The sequence below is a fragment of the Onthophagus taurus genome, chromosome 2 (genome assembly GCF_036711975.1).
Source record: "Onthophagus taurus isolate NC chromosome 2, IU_Otau_3.0, whole genome shotgun sequence".
Taxonomy (NCBI): domain Eukaryota; kingdom Metazoa; phylum Arthropoda; class Insecta; order Coleoptera; family Scarabaeidae; genus Onthophagus; species Onthophagus taurus.
In genome coordinates, this window is record NC_091967.1 from 2,910,182 (window position 1) to 2,930,342 (window position 20,161).

The 20,161-nt window shown below is 38.5% G+C and overlaps 2 protein-coding genes across 16 annotated transcripts in view; both read left to right on the top strand.

Annotated features, from left to right (window-relative positions):
• LOC111415128 (disintegrin and metalloproteinase domain-containing protein mind-meld) overlaps nucleotides 1–20,161 on the top strand; it is a 259,766-nt gene that overhangs the window by 10,572 nt on the left and 229,033 nt on the right. The window lies entirely within an intron of this gene.
• Nucleotides 7,329–9,193, top strand: LOC139429133 (protein 5NUC-like). Its single transcript, XM_071194625.1, has 3 exons — nucleotides 7,329–7,658; nucleotides 7,710–8,494; nucleotides 8,551–9,193. Exons 1-3 carry the CDS (start codon nucleotides 7,329–7,331, stop codon nucleotides 9,167–9,169), a joined length of 1,734 nt encoding a protein of 577 aa, XP_071050726.1. The 3' UTR covers nucleotides 9,170–9,193.

Consider the following 20,161-nt stretch of genomic DNA (forward strand, 5'->3'; position numbering starts at 1 on the left):
AAATCTACCCTGTTACATCGCCGGCGAACCGCAATAATTGAAATATAGATTATCGAATGAAATATGGAAATCTAGATGGGATTGTGGCGAACTCGGCTTTGGTATTTAGATGTGGCGCGTCCTCTCTCTTCGCTAGTAGATTAGTGTAATCAATTCATCGTCAGGCTATTAACCGCCAGAAAGCAAAGAGCCACGGGGCAGAATTGGTAATGAGACTCGTTGATATCGTCATTATCCGACCGTTAAGGGTGCCAACTATCTGCATATATCGAACGTAAGCTAAGTGCCTATTAATACAATCATAAAGCATAAAATTTACATTAGAAACAATGTTCCTAATAGTTAAAAAAAAACTTTTTAAAACGTTAGTTAACAGAATAAGAAGCGCGAAGTTTGGTGGTCATTGTAGCGTTTTTATGACAAGACAAACTTTCCTAGTTTATTCTTTGAGAGGCTAATTTTCTTTTCTTAAGGGCAAACTTGAATGCACTTTTATAATTAGAAAAATTATAAGTTCCTCTTACCTAAGAATAATTTAAGATTCAAGCCGCAAGCTGGAAGCGTTGTACTACTACCTTTTTGTGTGATGTTATCTATTACAATATTAACCAAGTTGCATTAGAAGTTAAGCTATGCGCAGAAACAAATTCTTAGTATTCAAAACAACAACTTGGTATCGAATAACAACTAAAACTAGAATTAACTTAACACAATCATTAGAACTAACATTCGGATTTAACCGTTTAGGCTAAACCCGAATGATACTAGTTATAGGTCTAGTGTTAGTTCTAGTTTTAATTGTTATTAAGCGCTGAATTGTTATCTATTTTCACTGAAATAAAAGCAGAACTAACACTAGAACTAGAAACATTCGGATTTAGCCGCACGTCTCTCAAGACGGCTAAACCCGAATGATTCTAGTTTTAGGTCTTGTGTTGGTTCTAGTAATAGTGCTAGTGCAAAACTAGAACTAACACTAGATCTAGAATTAGAAACATTCGGATTTAGCCGCACGTGTTTCAAGACAGCTGTCTCAAGAGATTCTAGTTCTAGGTCTTGTGTTAGTTCTAGTGATAGTGCTAGTGTAAAACTAGAACTAACACTAGACCTAGACCTAGAAAGTTGCGAATGTTTCTAGTTCTAGGTCTAGTGTTAGTTCTAGTTTTAATTGTTATTAACCGCTAAATTGTTGTCAATTTTCACTGAAATAAAAGCAGAACTTGATTTCTGATCCCAGTACCTTCTGGGCCTATATTCGGTCACGGAAGGGCGGTACTCGCATTCCAGGCCTGATGACAAATGGAAACCTGGAGTTCAGTTCGGGTCGAAGTATTGTGGATGCTTTTGGTGATTATTTTGAGTCCGTTTATATTCAATCTGATCCTGTTTTTGTGGAGTCTGATTTCCCCGATCATAGTCTTTGTTTATCAGTGGAGAGCTTCAGCTTGGAGGAGGTTGAGGACGCGTTGAAGCGTACAAAGAATACACTTACTGCTGGAGTCGATGGGATACCGAGCTTTTTACTGAAGGACTGTGCTTCGATTCTGGCCGCCCCATTGCTTTCGATTTTCAATCTGGTCCTGTCTACTTCTACCTTTCCGTCGTTATGGAAAGAATCATACGTCTGTCCAATTTTGAAGAAGGGCAACCCTGCTGAGATTGTGAATTACAGACCTATATCGCTGCTGTGTGGTTTCTCGAAGACTTTTGAAAGCGTTCTTTTCAAGCACATCTCATATCATTTAAGCAAGTACATAAGCCCAGTCCAACACGGATTTGTCTGTGGTCGATCCACTGTCACCAATCTGACATGCTTTGCCCAATTTGTTGCTGATGTAATCGACGCTAGAGGGCAGGTAGATGCTGTGTATCTCGACTTTCGGAAGGCGTTTGATCAGCTGGATCACTTTATCTTATTGAAAAAGCTGAGTAACTGAGTAATTATTCTCGGCTGTTGGGGAACTCAGCGATTGTAAACGCTTGCAGAAAAACCTGATTCGTGTTGAGCATTGGTGCCTTAGCAACCGTTTAGCACTTAATATTTCTAAATGTTTTACCATGACATTTTCTAAAAAAGTAAACACAATTGACTGTGCATATTACTTGGCCAATCAACCGTTGATGTCCGAACGTAAGTGCTCTGACCTTGGGGTGCTGTTTGACAGTGGACTGACTTTTAACGAACACATTCTTAACTTAGTTGCTAATTGTTATAAAATTTACGGGTTTATTGTTCGAAACTGTAAGGGTTTGTCCATCAGATGTTTATGTACGTTGTATTTTGCGTTGATTAGATCGCGGTTAGAGTATGCGGTAATTGTTTGGTATCCGTTCTATCAATTTTACGCGAACGCGCTTGAATCTATACAAAAGACATTTTTAAAGTACCTATGCTTTCGACTGGATCGTGTTTACCCGCCTAGGGGTGCAGATTACACGTTTCTCCTTTCGCGATTTGGTTTTCTTTCACTACAACAGCGCAGAGTTGTTTACATAGTTAAATTTATTCATAAACTGTTGCATAATGATATTGATTGCGGCTGGTTGTTGGAAAGGTTATCCTTTCTTGTACCGCGTCTCAACGCACGCTGTCCCCTCACGTTCTATAATTGCCGTAGTAACAGTAACACTTTACGAAAATCTCCTGTCTCGTTGATGTCCGATTACGGCAATCAGGTTTCGCCGCATTGCGATATGTTTTTTGATTCTTTGAACACGGTGGTTGCGGTAACTTTGGATCATTTCGGCATGCAGTAGATTGTTAGTAGTTATGATTACGATTAGTTTATTATGTTATATTAGTTTGTATTTTTGCTTATAGCTATATCTTCTTCATTTAGTTAATTAATTTTGATATTATAATATTTTTTTTCCTGTAACTGGGTTGTACCTGTGGGAAATAAAGTCCTATTATTATTATTATTATTAGAACTGACACTAGAACTAACACTAGAACACTAGAAACATCCGGATTTAGCCTCACGTCTCTCAAGACGGCTAAACCTGAATGATCCTAGTTCTAGGTCTAATATTAATACTAGTGATAATGTTAGTGTTAATTCTAGTTATTAGAACTAACACTAGCAATAACACTAGACGTAATACTAGAAACATTCGGGTTTAGCCGTTTAGAGACACACGGCTAAATCCGAATTATACCATTTATAGGTCTAGTGTTAATGCTAGTGATAGTGTTAGTGTTAATTGTAGCTATTAGAACTAATACTAGACCTAGTACTAGAAATATTTGGGTTTTGGCATCTTGAGAGACGCACGGCTAAACTCGAATGATGCAAATGGGTTAATGAGATTTTCTTATACTGAAAAGTCAAAGTATTTTTAGATGATGATGTTTAAAATATACGATTGATAATCTTTTACGATAGCAGCTTCAATTAATATTTAAATTTATATCGGTTCCGTCGAAAAGATTGGCTCGTCTAGCAAATTTTGCACGCTTATCAACGTCCCTCACCCATCCCTCCAATCGATTCTCCCGTCACGATCCGAATTTTTGAGGGCGAATTTACCAGAATTGCTCCATCCATCTCGACGTAACCCGGTTCTCGTCGTCACCCCTTTTCGATTCGGGCCCGCAAAAACCCGTGGAAGAAGTACAACAAGAGATTAATATTTAATCTCTCGTCGACCCCCGCAACTGTTCCCGTCCCTTACGGTCCTAGGACGACCATGAATTTAATAATATCTCCGCTCGAATTTCGTAAAACGACCGGGCTACCCGTAATCGCTGGCCTTCAAATGTACAGGATGAGGTTCTTATCCTTCGCGTCGCCCAAAAGGGAGGCGTATCTAATAACAGATTTCCAAAATTAGTCCTGTCGTAGAAGATAAGGCTTACGGCCGAAGGGACAATGACGTCGGTTCATGATAATATCCTCAAAAGTGAGTTTGGTCATTCCTATCGAAGAATTTAGCTTGCTAGCTTTCGAATGCGTAAAAAGTGATTTTTCAAGCATCGAGAAAGAGAAATAGAGAGCGACAATGACGTCCGGTTATATTTAGAACCTCCCGTAGTTCTGGTCGAATTTCAAAGCAATTACTTCCTTCCATCGAAGACCCTTAGAAGAAGGGAGACGTCCAGAGGATTCCTTACAGCTAGCGCCAATAATCCGGAGGAGAACAAAAAAGCCGGAGGCGGAAATATCGATAGCGATACTGGGATACATCTTGTATCCAAGATAGTATCCTTTTCGTGCTTCACTGATCGTCTGCTGTTAATAAAACGCCTTTTTACTGTGCTATGCTTTGTAATATAAAGGAAGTTCAGCCGATAAAGAATTATTCGATGTATCGCTTAACATGAAAACAAAATTTTATTATTATACGTAAAAATAAAAAGCATTCCGTTACACGTGTTATCGGAATTAATTAGTTTTACATTTTATTGTAATCGAAGCTTAATCAAATTACCTAGTAATGTGTGCCCTGTTTGCTTGAATTACGTGTGCCGCACTCCTGTGCACATCAAACAGAGGGGTGATGCTTATCTGGGGGTGCTCCGTGAAATAATGCTTCCGGTTTACATATTTACGAGGCCATAAATAACGCCGATTACGAGTTTGGCGCTATACGTTAATATTCACAATATAAATTGTGTTCATAATCACAAGAAATTTGAATTTCTTTGTATTTTTTTTAGTAACCACCTTTATACCCACATGGCATGGTATGCAACCAAATACGCAAATTGCGTATTGAAATACCTATACTGTGATGTTGGTTGCATACTTGCAATGATGACGTCGGGTACGATAATTAATTAACACACTGTACGAGAAAAATAAGTTCGGGTTTAACCTAAATCTTTAAGTTAGTTCTAGTTTTAGTTGTTGTAATGGTATTTTTTGTTTCGATGCAAATTATTTCACTACGATTCAAGTTTGAGTGGGAGATTTCGTTACTTCTTTGTCATCTCATTATTGATTTTAGTCTTATCTTCTAGAGGAAACATAATATCAGGAGCTGAATGCGGAAAATCACCTTCCACCCTGTTTATTTTTAAAACGTTTCCTTAGTCCGATAATTTTTTTTTATTTTTAATTCTTTATAAAAGAACAAGGGTATGAAATTTCTTTAAAGCTTTCACACAAATGGTTCCGGTACAAACGGTTTCAAATCGATCGAGCTTTTTCCCACCATCATGTTGCGGTCGCCGTTAATGTGTTCCTACTTAATTGTCGCATCGATTCCTCAGTCCCAGCTCCGATGTAACGCGGCCCCTTAGACGTGGCGGAGAAGGACGCCCCCGTCGTAACCCCTACATCGTCTCTCGGTCGATCCCAGCGTTCATAATGTGTCGAGAACGGGTCTTTATCGTCTCCTCGCGTAAACATCTTCATCTGTCGTACGTTAATGGAACAACAAACTATGTGACGATGGATTTTCACTCGACTTGAATAAAGCTAAAATTTAATTTTGAAAGGAGTACAATTTACTTTTTTAATTTCGTGTGTTGAATTGAATCGGGTGGCAGTACCCACAAATAAATAGAAAGATAAATCAAAATGACTAATTGGAACATTGTTCGAATTTTCTCGAATACACTCAACACTACACCGACATCCAACCCTGCGGTTTCGCCCAACAGGATAAAAACGTTGTTTTTGGTACTTCTCACTGTAATATAAATCATGAACGTGTCTCGAAAAATATTTACTCTATGCTCGTTGATTTGTTAGTTCCCGTACGTAGGTGACGTGTTGTTTCGAAACACAGTTTGAAGCCCGGAACGCAAAAGGGCTTTTATCGCGTGTTTTTATGTAAAACAACGTTACCACTTGCCACGATAAATAAATTGCAAAAGATTGCTGGATAACGTAATATTGTGCGTTGGCGCATATTAAATACAAACGAATTTAATTTTGACGATTAAATACTCTTCCAACTGGAAAATAAAGGTAATGCAGTTTTTATTGATAACGCCCAAACAATTCTTTTCATAATAACTGCAAATGTTGTGACTACGTTCATGAATTTATTAACAAAAAATGATGTAATTTTTTGTACTCTCGAATTGGATTTTATAAAACAAAAAAAAACATCAAAATCGTGGTAAAGTGAGAAAACTCCGCAAAAACTTCACACGTTTGCCCGTTACTCTATTTGCAGACAACTTGGAAATTTTCTGTCGGCAAACAATGCCGTGGAGTGTTTACAGCCATCGTGGGGACCGAACTCCCTCTGCAAGTTTCTCTCGGGTTCACCAAGAGTTTCAATCCTAGCGTATCCGTTCCGACACCTCTCCAGACGCCGTTCGGAACGCATAAGAGGACCCAGGCGCCATAACAGCACCGTCATTTTTCACGTGGAAATATTTGTCGCAAACAATGCAACGGCCATCGTCCTATATGAGGACAAAATAGCAGTCGGCGCGTGAGAAAAATGAAACGCTCTTATACCATTTGTAGCACCAGTTTTATTTTGACTTCATACGTTTTTCATCGCATCAATGTCGAATCAAAAACAAACTACTGAATTTATCTATAACTTTTTAACCTATGCGAAGTTAGCCCCCAATTAGACAGCCATCAGACGTCATCATTGCAAGATGCAACCAACATCACAGTATTCGTATTGCAATACCAGTAGTGTGATATTGGTTGCATACTACGTGTATAAACAACGAGCCTAACACGGTGTTATTCCGACGGCTGTACAAGGTGAATGGGAGAGAATTGAAATCGTCGAAATTGTGATTTCGATACAACAAACTATGACGAATCGAATGATGTATAGATCTTGATCATCGGGTACATCGTTTACGAGTTATCACCACTGAAAAAAGGGTCATTTTTGTGTTATTTTCGTGTATCTTCGCATTATTTTGGAGTTTTAGCGGAATTTGAAAGAGATTTTGAATCGTACATTTCCACTTTCGTATTGACCAAGAATAGCTTTCGAATGAGACATTGTTTATCGAAATCGGTTACATACATCGAATTGGGGGCTAACTTCGCATTATCTAACATTAAAACCGTAATATACATTTTTCTCTTTGTTTCGAGGAAAATTATCTCTGTGGTGATATTTCAAAGGGGGTGCAAAATATGGGCCCCCATCGCCCATATAAGCACATTTAAGAAAAAATGTAGTTCATATGCCTATATGTGGAGAACGGTTAGCTTGCTTTGGAACTCATGGCACGAAGCATTTCGGAATGGAAATGGTCGGAAACCAGACGCATTACGACGTTAATATATCTCACCAAAAGTACTGGAATATCAGAACCCTCATGTTTAAAAGTACGGTATACATATATTGTTACCCTAAGTTACGATATAGCAACAATTATTTTCTGTTAGTCAATTATGTTGACATTAATAACGTCATATTTTCTAATTTACGCCGTGTTATTGCAATTAATTCCTGTAAAATCAATTGAATTAGTGATTTACCACACAAGTAATATTCACGGTTATTTTGACGAAACGTACAGTTCAATAGATGAAAAACCTGTTGGTGGATTTGCTAGAGTTGCATACGTATTGAATAAGGCTAAAGAAAATTATCGCAAAGGTAAAGGACCAGCTGTTCTTTACTTTGATTGTGGAGACGTTTATACCGGTAGTCCATGGTTTACAATTCACAAAGACAAAATCGCTACGGCGTTTATGAATGCTATAAAACCGGATGCTGTGGTGTGTTTTTCCTTGCGACGTTTAATCCAAACTGCACAATATTTGTTTTAGTGTTTGGGTAATGCGGAATTTGCGTATGGATTGGATGGGTTAATACCATATATCTCGAATGTCACCTTTCCCGTGGTGGTGTCAAACCTCGGTTTTACGAGAGAACCCAAACTTGAAAAATTAATAAAAAGGAAATATATAATTAATGTTGGAAAGACAAGAATCGGAATTTTAGGATATATGAGGAATCGCAGAGATTCTTTCGGTAATTTAGTCCCTACTGTGGATATTTTGGAGGAAGTTGAAATTATAAATAGTCTTTCCGAATCTCTTCGAAAGGTTGATAGAGTTCATATAGTTATTGTATTGAGTCATGGTACCTTAGCATCAGATATGACGCTGAGTAGATTAATGAGATACGTCGATATTATTATCGGCGGAGGTTCTCAAAACTTTTTGTGGAATGGAGTACCACCGGATAATGAAAAACCAACCGGTGTTTATCCCACTCTTGTTCAACGTTCGGATGGGGCTAAACTTGCAATTGCTTATGTACGTGGTAGAACAAAGTATCTTGGAAAATTACACGTATCGTTTGATGAAAGACGTTTTAGAGGGCAGTATAGTGGCCAACCTATTTTTTTGGATGAATCCGTTGGGCAGGATAAAATGCTTTTAGAACTACTTGAGACATTTCGTCCTGCAATAACTGAGGCTAATGAAACATTTCTTGGTAAGTCCAGGGTTGTATTGAATGCGTCGTATTGTAAATATGGTGAGTGTAATTTTGGAAACTTGATAACGGATTCGTTTGTTCGATTTAACGCTAAACGGTATTTGTCTAAGTATGAAATTGATTTTATCTATAAATAATTTTTGTAACGAATATCTCCTATTTAAGATATGAACAAGTTCCTAACGACATGTGGTCGGATGCTGCAATAGCCATAATTAACAGCGGAGCAATCCGTGAAAACATCATTCCCGGAAAAAGGAAGAACAATGTCTATAAACTCGACATATTAGCAGCACTCCCTTTCGACGATTTACTTTATTTAATTAAAATATCCGGAACTGATTTAATGTTAGCTTTAGAGCATGGCGCTAAAGGTAACGAATATAAGTTAAGAAATGAGTTTTTACACGTATCTGGCTTGAAAATTGTTTATGATTTCGCTAAACCAGAAGGTGAACGAATAAAATCCGTTTTTGTGAAATGCGCATATTGCAGAAACCCTAGATATGAGCCTATCCATAAGAGTAGTTTCTATGGAATTGTAACTACCGAGTTTTTAGTGAACAACGGGGATGGACATTTATCGTTAAGCAGTGGAAAATCTAATTTTTTGTTTACTACAAATATGTCTAACATCATCGAGTGCGTAATGGAGTATTTTGATACATTTCAAGTTCTTGCCCCTGAAATTGAGCATCGAATTATAATTGAAAATCCATTTTCTGTTGCATCACAGCTTAATTTTTTAGATTTATTTTTGCTTCTTATATTTCTCATGCTTTAAAACAGTTTTTTTGACGTAGCATCCACAAATTGTTAGATTTGGAATAAAATATTTTATATTTACACACCTGGTATACCATTTATTTTAGGGGAATTAAGTTATAAAGTTTCATGTTATATTCACTAATAAGGTGGTTTATATTAATGAGAAAGTTGCATGTTAAGCATTAAATCGATTAGTAAACTCCATTAAACCTTCGAATTTTCCAGTCATCAATTTTATGGTCCCGTGTGGGCAAAAACTCCCATCGCCAATAACCGTTTTTGCCTATCACGGTTCGCTAATTCGCCATCAAATATTAACCGTTCAATTCGCGCTTACTCAACCTAAGGCTGGCAACGTTTTGCTGAACGAGGAACCTTCCTTGGATCTAAACTTGTAACGCCTGGTTGGTTCCAGTTAATTTCAAATAACGAACGTTGGCGATAGAGCAAAGAAAAGAGATTTCTTTGTACTATTTTATATTATAGAACATCGGAGTAGTGAGATTTCAATCAAACGAAAATGTTGCATGTTAACGGATTAAAACATGTGTGTACGGAACTAATGCAAATCTCCACACGTTGATTATCTAGTAGAGTTGATTTTCAGTTTCATCTCATGGTCGATGGCTCGTTTACGTAAGTGAATTTCGGATATTGCGGCCAACGTATATGGTTCTTTAATAAAATTATCTTCCGGGATTATGAGCACAAAGGGTAATTGAATAGTAAATTGTTGATTTGCAACGCTATGAAAGTGTTCAAGAAGTATCTATTAAATAAACGATAACATCATGTTGGACATTTTTCGGTCTTGATAATTACAGTCCACATTGATCCAGATACAAAGCGCATACAAAACAAAACGATGAAAACAATGTAAAAAAAATTGCCACTGTTATTCCTTTGCTATTCGAAATATTTTGCACGTTCCAATTTTTCCCGTTACTCGCTCGGTTCGACAATGTTGGCACCGATGCATTCCCGTAGCACCCCTGTACTAGTTTTAGGCCGAGTAAAATTGAAAAAGGAATGGCTATAACGAGTGAACGTTTCTACTGTCGATGGGTCTGATTTAACGAATTCAGTAATTGCATTTACTCTGCCAGATTTGCTATACGTTTTGCTGAAAGATTCCGCCGTTCGTTAACATTACACGCACGCGCTCTGACTACGGTCAAGGGTACAGACGATGAGTTTGAGGTACAATCATGGGTGAAATTCAATGGGAATGACATTCCTTGTTAATTCAATCATTCTAATTTGAATTTAGAATCTTAAAGTGTTCATTACTTCTAAATTTTATCTGATGAAATTATTTAAATATATTACTTTTACGTTATTTAGTTTTAGTGTTTACAATAGTTATTTATATTACAAGTGGGCTAGAAACATAATTACAGTATGAGTGCGGAGAATTGCACGACGAGGTCGTAGACCGAGTCGTGTAATCACATGAGTACTGTAATTATGCTCTAAGTAAGCCCTAAGTAAGCCCACCTAAGTAAGCCCACGTGTGATATACAGCATATTATCTACGACTGCTAAAAATTACTAAAAAATCAATTTCTTTAAAAATAGTATTGTTCAACAATATGTTTACTCATCTGGAATAAGTGTTTTAAAATGTAAAACTATAACAATTAATGTTTATAATAAATAGTATTGTTTCTCTGTAAGTAGATAGCACTTTTTCTTTTGCATTGTTGCTCGTTTCAATAAATTAAGTCTGTTCTGATTAGGTTAAAAATGCGTTACGTAATGAAACCAGTGCGGTAATGAACTTCATTACGTAACTCAAATCACCTCAAATGAGTGCGGTAATGATGACTTATCCAAGCAGTCGTAGATAATAGTTATTTATATTACAAGTGGGCTAGAAACATAATTACAGTACGAGTGTGGAGAATTGCACGACGAGGTCGTAGACCGAGTCGTGTAATCACACGAGTACTGTAATTATGCTCTAGCCCACGTGTGATATACAGCATTTTATCTACGACTGCTAAAAATTACTAAAAAATCAATTTCTTTAAAAAAGTCTATTTGACATTTATAAAAATATTTTGAAATGATTGTTGTCAATTTTGAATTGTCAGTTTCAACATGTTTACTCATCTGGAATAAGTGTTTTTAAATGTAAAAACATAACAATTAATGTTTATAATAAATAGTATTGTTCCTCTGTAAGTAGGTAGCACTTTTTCTTTTGTATTGTTGCTCGTTTCAACAAATTAAGTCTGTTCTGATTAGGTTAAAAATGCGTTACGTAATGAAACCAGTGCGGTAATGAACTTCATTACGTAACTCAAATCACCTCAAATGAGTGCGGTAATGATGACTTATCCAAGCAGTCGTAGATAAACAAATTTTATCTTCTTATGTAACCTGTAATAATCACATAAATTACCTTGTCGTCTGTACTAAGTGGTGCCCCTTCTTAATATTGTCTAGGGAAGTTGAATGCTGTTTGGTAGGTCTCAGGCAAATGAAGACAAATGAGGGGACATTATTACCTTAGTTCGGTGCGGACATCCGTCACGACGGGACGTGCTGACTCCGTCCAAATTTAAGCAGAGAAACGACGCAAGGAGCCCTTGGTGACTTCGTCGTCTTCTCAATCGAGTTGCTGCCTCAGGGTTTCGCGAAACCGCGCACCTCTGCTGACTGTGGTAACGTCAAATTACGGTGAGGTCGTCTGTCATTTCTTTGCCTTTTTTTGGATAAGGTCTATAAATATCTAGACACGACACCATTGATACTTATTTCAAGAGACGTCACTCATTTAAAGTTTATTTCGAAGATAATAAAATTCATTCGCAAAACAAAAAGGATAATAATGACTCCAACTGGAATAGACGACATCGTTCCTTGTCTTTCCGGTACCTTCTCAATTACGGAATGCATTACACCGATAGAGGCGTTGTATCATGTTGTCGACGTTGGCGGAGATAGTGTTGTCCTTCCTGCCGTTCTAATGCAGGTTGCATCACGTCCAGCAGCCATGTTTGATAGGGACTACGAGACGGTAACACGCGGCGTTCGAGCACTTTGTCAACGGCAAACAGTGGGCGGTCCGGGGCCGTTTTGTACTTTATAATGCAAATAGATCTGTTAACATTGCCAGGGACCGGAAGCGGAACCGGGGCGGCCCGCTATATCGTCGATTAATAACAGGCTTGGTGCCAAACTCCGAACGACGTCGGACCACCTCCCTAGTTAAGATGTCGTCATCTTCTCTCCCGAAAGAAACTTGATACGAAAATCGGTATTTTTGGCCGATTTTTTTTTCTGAGCCCACATATTTACTTCAGTATGAAGCAAAGTTCTACGGGCTTTTAGTAGAGGAAACATGGCTACGAAATCAGACACCGCAACTTGTTATGTAAATGTTTGTGGGATGTATTTAGAAATCCAATATTATAATGTTGCCCCATTTATCCTTAATGTGTTGGCTATTTAATTTAAGAACAAATTATATCCGAGTAAAAGTGGGTTATTAAAAATATCTATTATGAAGCAAATGTTAACGATTATTGCTGTTGTGTTTATACGATTAAACCGCGGCTTTACAATTAATCAACCCGAAATTAATCGCGAGCGGCCTCAACTTTAATGAAAATTAGAAATGTATGATTTACTCACCATTACACTGCTAAATACTACTAATGTAATGTAATTATCCTCATTAATAATGTACAGTGAAATTCCCCTAACTCGAACTTCTATATCTCGAATTATCGTCTAAGGTCCATTACTACCATCTTTTAGTTAAATTTATCTTATAGATAAACCCATGTACTAGCCAATCATAGCGCGTAAAATAGCCGTAACTGTGGTAATAATCCCTTAGATAGCTTAATTAGAAGTTGGTAGTAACGAGCCTTAGGCCCACTTTTACCATCTTCCTGATAAACTATCTAGAGGATAGTTGCCATGGTTACGGCGGTTTTAAGCACTCTCATTGGCTAAGAACTGGATTTATCTATCGGATAAATTTATCAGGAGGTGGTAAAAGTGGGCCTAAGGTCCATTACTACCATCTTTTGGTTAAATTTATCTTATAGATAAACCCATCTACTAGCCAATCAGAGCGCGTGAAATAGCCGTATCCATAGTAATAATCCCTTAGATAGCTTAACCAGAAGATGGTAGTAACGAGCCTTAAGCTCGCGCCCATTTTTACCACCTCCTGATAAATTTATCCGATAGATAAATGCAGTTCTTAGCCAATGAGAGCGCTTAAAACCGCCGTAACCATGGCAACTATCCTCTAGATAGTTTATCAGGAAGATGGTAAAAGTGGGCCTTAGACGATAATTCGAGATATAGAAGTTCGAGCTTAACCAGAAGATGGTAGTAACGAGCCTTAAGCTATCTAAGGGATTATTACTATGGATACGGCTATTTCACGCACTCTGATTGGCTAGTAGATGGGTTTGTCTATAAGATAAATTTAACTAAAAGATGGTAGTAATGGACCTTAATTGAATAATTTTCGTAAGCTCAAGCGTTTGACTAGGCTTCAAATGTGTTTCTCTAACTCGAATTTTCCATAACTCGATGTTTTCTTCCGCTCCCTTAGTGATTCGAGTTAGGGGAATTTCACTGTATTTCGTTTTTTTAAACACTTAAAATGTAAATAAAAGAATAATAACAATAATAGAAGTGAAAATTCTGTGTTAAGAATCTATTATTGATTCTGACATCGTTAATTCTGGTATGAGTCGGTTCATTATGCCTTTAATTACGTGTGTTACGACATTAAACGATCATATCGGATTCTTTTATGACTCGCTGCGACGGATTCCAATTTAATGGACGGGGATTGTCGCAGATTATCCCCCGGCTGATTGGTTCCGCTCGAGTCGATGGGGAAAAATTGGGTTAATTGTCGACCGTTCGATTAGATTCGTTATACGAGCGCCATACTGGAACTGAAAGTCACATCTGCAGTTGAGAGTTACGATTTGACGTGTTCAAGAAAGGAAATAGTTACATAGTTTGCAGATGATTAAAAATTTCTTTTATAATAACTTATGGATAACTTTTATGGGTTTCTTTTTCGGCAAATCTTTTAGGGAGTAGTAGATAGTTGTTTGAAAGAAGTGAAAACGTTAATATACGAAGGGAGCCGCGACAAGGAGCCACACTTAGTTTAACAGGCCATAAACGGATGCGAATGTATACTGCCCAACGTAAATCGGTTGCCGTGGCAGCTGGCACCCGGAAATGGCGTAAACAACGAATAGGCCCGGAAGAACGAAAAGGGAGAAGATGCGGTTCGGCGAAAACAACCGGCAGTCATAAATCGCAGATATCGCGGCGGAAAGTCGATCTGAAAAAATTGATAGTTTTAAATCTGGCTGCTTTTGCAATTGATGGATTTTGATTTCTTTCTAGACAGATGACGTTGGTTTGCTTTTAGTAATGATTAAAACCCAACTAAAAGTAACAGTAAAGTTTTAATACATGAACTTTCAACTACACAAAATTTAATAATATTGTAATTGCATTCCCTTTACTCTATTAGATGCCGTAACTCTTATTAGCAAATTATTGTTGGAAGTGGTCACCTACAAAATGCTTAAAGCAATTACAAAGTACTGAAAAGCTTTATAAGCGCTATTTCTCTATTTCGTTCTCTCTTTCGGACGAAAAGGGCATATGGCGGTGAATTTAAAGGGCGTAATTTGAGGTCCATTTGACGCGGAGTGTTCCGGTTCGTCCGCTATTTTCGTTGAATGCAGACGGCAGTAACGGGCGATTACAAAAGCGCAGGTGCCACCCTTGATAGATCCCGGCTATTCGACACTTTCTTGTCAACCGATACTGTCTGACAACAATTCACGTCACATTCAATGAATTATTGATATTGAATTCATTATAATCACAAAGCTGGGAGGACATTAGATTTATGTTCAGATATACATGCTTTTTCATGACAAAAAACGGAAAAAGCTGGAAACAAAAATGGAAAACCGAACGGAACGAAAATACGCAATTGATTTTACAAGCCTTTCCAATATCCACAAAAATATCAACGATTGTAAACTCAAAACACAATATTCGGGAAAATCGTTTTTAAAAATCGTAAAAGAATGGACGAGGCTTGACGCACAAAAGGGGTTGGATGCATATTGTTGATTAAAAATCAAACAACCAAAAAGAAATGTTCTTTGAAATCAAAGTTTTAAAGGAGACGACCTAAAATATCCACAATCGATAAGAGTAATTATTAAAATCTAAAACCTTTGTTACATTTAATCTATATTTATATCTATACAAAATTGTATTATAATTCGAAAAGATTTGATTTTAAATGAAATTTATGATCAAAGTCGAAAAAGTTAGGTAAAAGTCAGGCCTACTACCCCAAGTAATTAACGAAAACGAAAAGGAAAAAAGAATCCCAACAATAAATTAGGGTAATTAAAAGAATTTTCCTTTCAATTTGAATAAGAATAAACGGAAACGGTGAAAATGAAGTAAACGAAAACGGTTTTGCATTTGAGATAATACGCATTGAACGTGGCTGCGTCGCCGAGTGTCATCTCTTTAAGGAAAGGTACGCAAATTGAAAAGTTGTGTACCGGTCTAAAAGATCGCGAGAAAAGTTTAGTATGCAAATCACTTAGGCCCCCCTCCTTGTTTTAATTACGTCCCCATAAAACTCCGGCTGACGTTTTTATGCTAACTCCAAGGAGAGATAAAAGGTCCTGCAATCACTTCGTCGAGCACATCTCCTATCTGATATAACGCAATTTATTTTTATAACTCTTCAGCCGACACCGAAACCTTCTTCGCCAATAAAATCCCAGAATACCGCGTGCCTCGACCAAAGGAAGGTGGATTTAGCTCTTTACGCACTTTTTATAGAGAGATTTAGATTGGGATTCTCTTGTTCCAATATTTCTTGAAACCCCTATTTTTTACGAAAAACTTTTACATTTACGAAAATATTTCATTATCTAATCAAAGGAAAGGAATAGAGTATTGATACAAGTAAAACGGGCTACGTATGTTTGTGGCGGAAAGAGAAGGGACGCTAAAAGTTCGTTTAGTGCCCCGTTTCAAACTTCGACAATATCCAGTCGTTATTTATATTGCCAACTTCATTTCGAGTGCCGAAGTTCAACACAAAAGTTGCCCGCGACTTCACCTAAGGTAATAAAGCGACGATAAAGCCCTGAAATCTTGGCTCACCTTTCTCGCGCTTTAGGGGGTTACTAATTACCGAACAGGGAGATTTAGGATAATTTATCACCCATTCTCTATGATAAATAGGCTGTGGGGAGACCTCCGTGCAAGAACCCCTACTTCTGCCAACTAGATGATCTGTCTAAACTCTGAACATGCATCGCCAAAATAAGTAAACTTTTAGAATAATATACCTATTCCCAGATTTACACTCTACTTTTTATGCGGTGTATTTTAAAACTGTTGTGGAACATCGAAAATTTTGTTGATTTTGTTTCACTAAGCTGTTATAAGACATCCTTCCACAATTCACGATGCCAAGGATTTTGGTATTAGTAGTATCTTGTCTGGAGTCACCCCCTATGCCTTGTTCCGACGCGAGTTTGTTTTGATATTCATTTGGGGGTGTCTTCGTCTTTCATTTCCGGAACGTGTCCCATCTAACGAAGACGACTGATCTTTTAGCAACAACATCAGGCTTCCTATGTGCTTTGTAGAGATGTATTGTGATATTTCAAGTAAATCAAAAATACAACCAAAAGGTTTAAAAATCACTTACTAAATTGGTAAGTAATCGTTATAACGTTATACACTGGAAATAATTCACGAGCGAATACAGGGTGTGTATAACCTGAACGCGTGTGTCTAGCGCAATAAAATTTGTTATGGAAGTAGTACTCAAGTAGTGTAACTTACTCTCACATGGAGAGCGGCACAACTCTGCTGGGAGGAGAAACATCAATAGCGAGAGTATCCCCCGTGAGCTTCGCATACCATCGCTACACGATGTGGCATGGAGTCTATAAGTCGCTGTATTGTAGCGACCTCAACCATGCCACCTCAACTCGCCTCCATAGCTCCTCAACGTTAGCCGGAGGAAGCCGGATAACGTAGAAGTCTACGACCAGTCATGTCCCAAACATGTTCGATCGGATTCAGATGCGGAAACCAAGCTAGCCATGGAAGCATTTGTATACGGTGCTCTTCCACAAAGGTCTGTACAACACGCCCGATGTGCTGTCGTATGTTGTCGTGTATGTATAGCAGACCTGGGACCCGCCGAACGTAGGGAAGCACAACGGACCGTAGCACCTCATCTACGTATCGTTGACCCGTCATGGTCTGCTATACACGCAGCAGACGTGTACGTCCACCATATGCAATCGCACACCATACCATAATGCTCGGTTGTCGGTGGATGCTCCGACGAACTAAAATTCGCGCATCACCGGTGCTCAATTCGAATCTTGATTCGTCGGAAAACAAAATGTCCCTCTACTCGGCAACCTACTAATGCCTAGCGTCGACCCCTTCGTGACGTATGCTGCGGTGCTCGGGTGTTACTGGATTCCGCTGTATCGCACGACGCACGCGCAGTCCACTATTTATCAAACGCCGCCGTACAGTTCGCGTAGTGAGTGCGCCTTCCCCTGCCGGTGGCCAAACAGCTCCAAGTTGCCTTGAGGAGGACTCACACGACGCTAAAGCGTTGAGCACAAGAGCGCGATCCTCTTGTGCTGGGGTCACGCAGGGCCCTCCCGGCCGCGGCTGAAGGTACCTATGTCCTACCTCAGACCATTCTCGCCATGCCCGTTGCACTGCCGATAACGACCGCTCGAGACGACGCGCAATTTCACGGAACGATACACCCTCAATGTGCATACCCTCAAACATTCCTCGCTTAAGTAACGCGATCGCCCATCCATTGCGCACAGAGTACGATAACAATGTGGTTCCTCACACCACACTAAAGACGACCGGTATTTTCCATCCACTTCGGTCTCCATAGCGACGGAAGGTTCCACTTGGAAGCGCGGCTCAGTCAACAATGCCGAGACGGAACAACTCGAAACTCGCTGAATAAACTCGTCTACAGTAAACCTTTGTGCTCCGCAAATATCATGGATTTATCTTCACGCGTTCAGATTATATAGGGTGTGCTCGTGAATTATGTCCAATCAGATAATTCTGTTAAATTATGATTTTCATTTAAATATTTATAAAATTTTACTTTATTAAACTAAAACTAGAACTAACACTAGCACTATCACTAGAACTAACACTAGACCTAGACACTTAACGGCTAACGGCTTAAAAGGGTTAAGCCGTGTGCTTTTTGAAAAAATGTTTGACGTTACGGATGGTTTTGTCGAACTCTATGATGTGTCCTCCTTTGTGACAATGCTCTGCGACTGCAGATTGTTGGATCTTCCTTAGTCGGACGTCCTTCTCGTGTTCCTTTTAATGGGGTTAGTTTGTCTTTGACTATCGGAAGAGCATTTTGTACTTCTACGATATCATTCTTCTTCAGACGCCTCGCAATTCTCCGTCACACCTGAAACATAAGGAAGGCAGATAAAACCGGCTGGTGTCGTACTTACCGAGTCATCCTTCTGTTTGCGTAGTTTGGTGGCTCGTCGAATATCTCTCATCGTATAGCAGTTCTTCTGCAGCGCATCTTCTAGGAATCTTTATTCTTTATTTTGGTCTTCTTTATCGCATATCCTCTCTGCTTGCTAGAATAAGGCTTGAATCACGGACCTCTTCTGCTGTGGGTGGTGGTAGGATGAAGCCTGCAGGTACCTATTCGTATGCGTCTTCTTTCGATATACTCCCAGTTCCATGCCCCCATCTGTCTTCCTAGTGACTAATACATCCAAGAATGGCAACTGTTTTGCAGTTTCTGTTTCCATGGTAAATTTTATCATGGGGTGCTGTGAATTGAGGTAGTCTCGAAATTCCTGGAGTTCTCGTTCATCTTCAAACATCTCCATGTAAAAAGTGGCTATCACAGGAGACAGAGGTGATCTCATGGCTGCCTGAAATACTACTGGTACTCTGGTGAATTTATCTTAAAAGTCTGTATTTTGATTTTATTTTTGTAGATTCAAGCATCTAAAACCAATACAGTCAACCAAGCTTTGTATAAAAATGTTTTTAATAAAAATTTTTTCTACATAATATAATTCTATAATAATATAAGCAGATTTAATTAATGGATGCAAAGCCGATAAAACAATCAACAAAGTGCTCTGAACCCTGCTAAAGGTTATTACATATATTTTATATAAAACGCAAACATATTCAGAACAACAGTTTGCACTAAGCTTTTTTCATATATTGCGGATGTATTTTTAAGCCGGCAAGATTAATACCCCATGAATTATAAACGCATTTCGTTGGAACGTGCTGACCAAACAATGCGGATGGTAGAGCGGTTGCAAACGAGCTTTTAACAAACAGAATTGGTCGAAAAATAAACTTATAGCCGAGCTACCTGTTAAAAATGATTTTTTAGACTCCCGGTAAAATAAAAATTAAATATATCCCGTATCGCTGTTTTGTTATGTTGTGTTTGACCAATTATAAGTAATGGTTATTGCCGTCCCGATTCTATAGGAGCTAAAATAAAATAAATATAAATGAAGTGTACGTGATATCTGATACATTAGGTAATGTAGATAATTTACTACTCTTAGTCTATCACAAAAATATTAACTTCTCCCTTCATAAAAGACCTAGGGATCGTAGATTTTTTTTCTTCCCCGAACCTTTTTAGGTAATGAAATGACGTCGTAAAGAGGCACGCTGTGGCTCCCATGGCCTGGCGCGCACATCACCGAATTGCGTCCGTGCCACTAAACGCGCCTGAGGACGGCCATGAATCACCCTTAAAGGGCCCGAAGTGTTTAAACTTTCCCAGACCGGCGGGGCCAATTTCTTTTCGGGGAACGGGGTGACAGATATGACCTAATTCTATGCAGCCGTTAACTCGATTAAGTCGGGATCCCCAAAAGAGGGCGCGCCACCG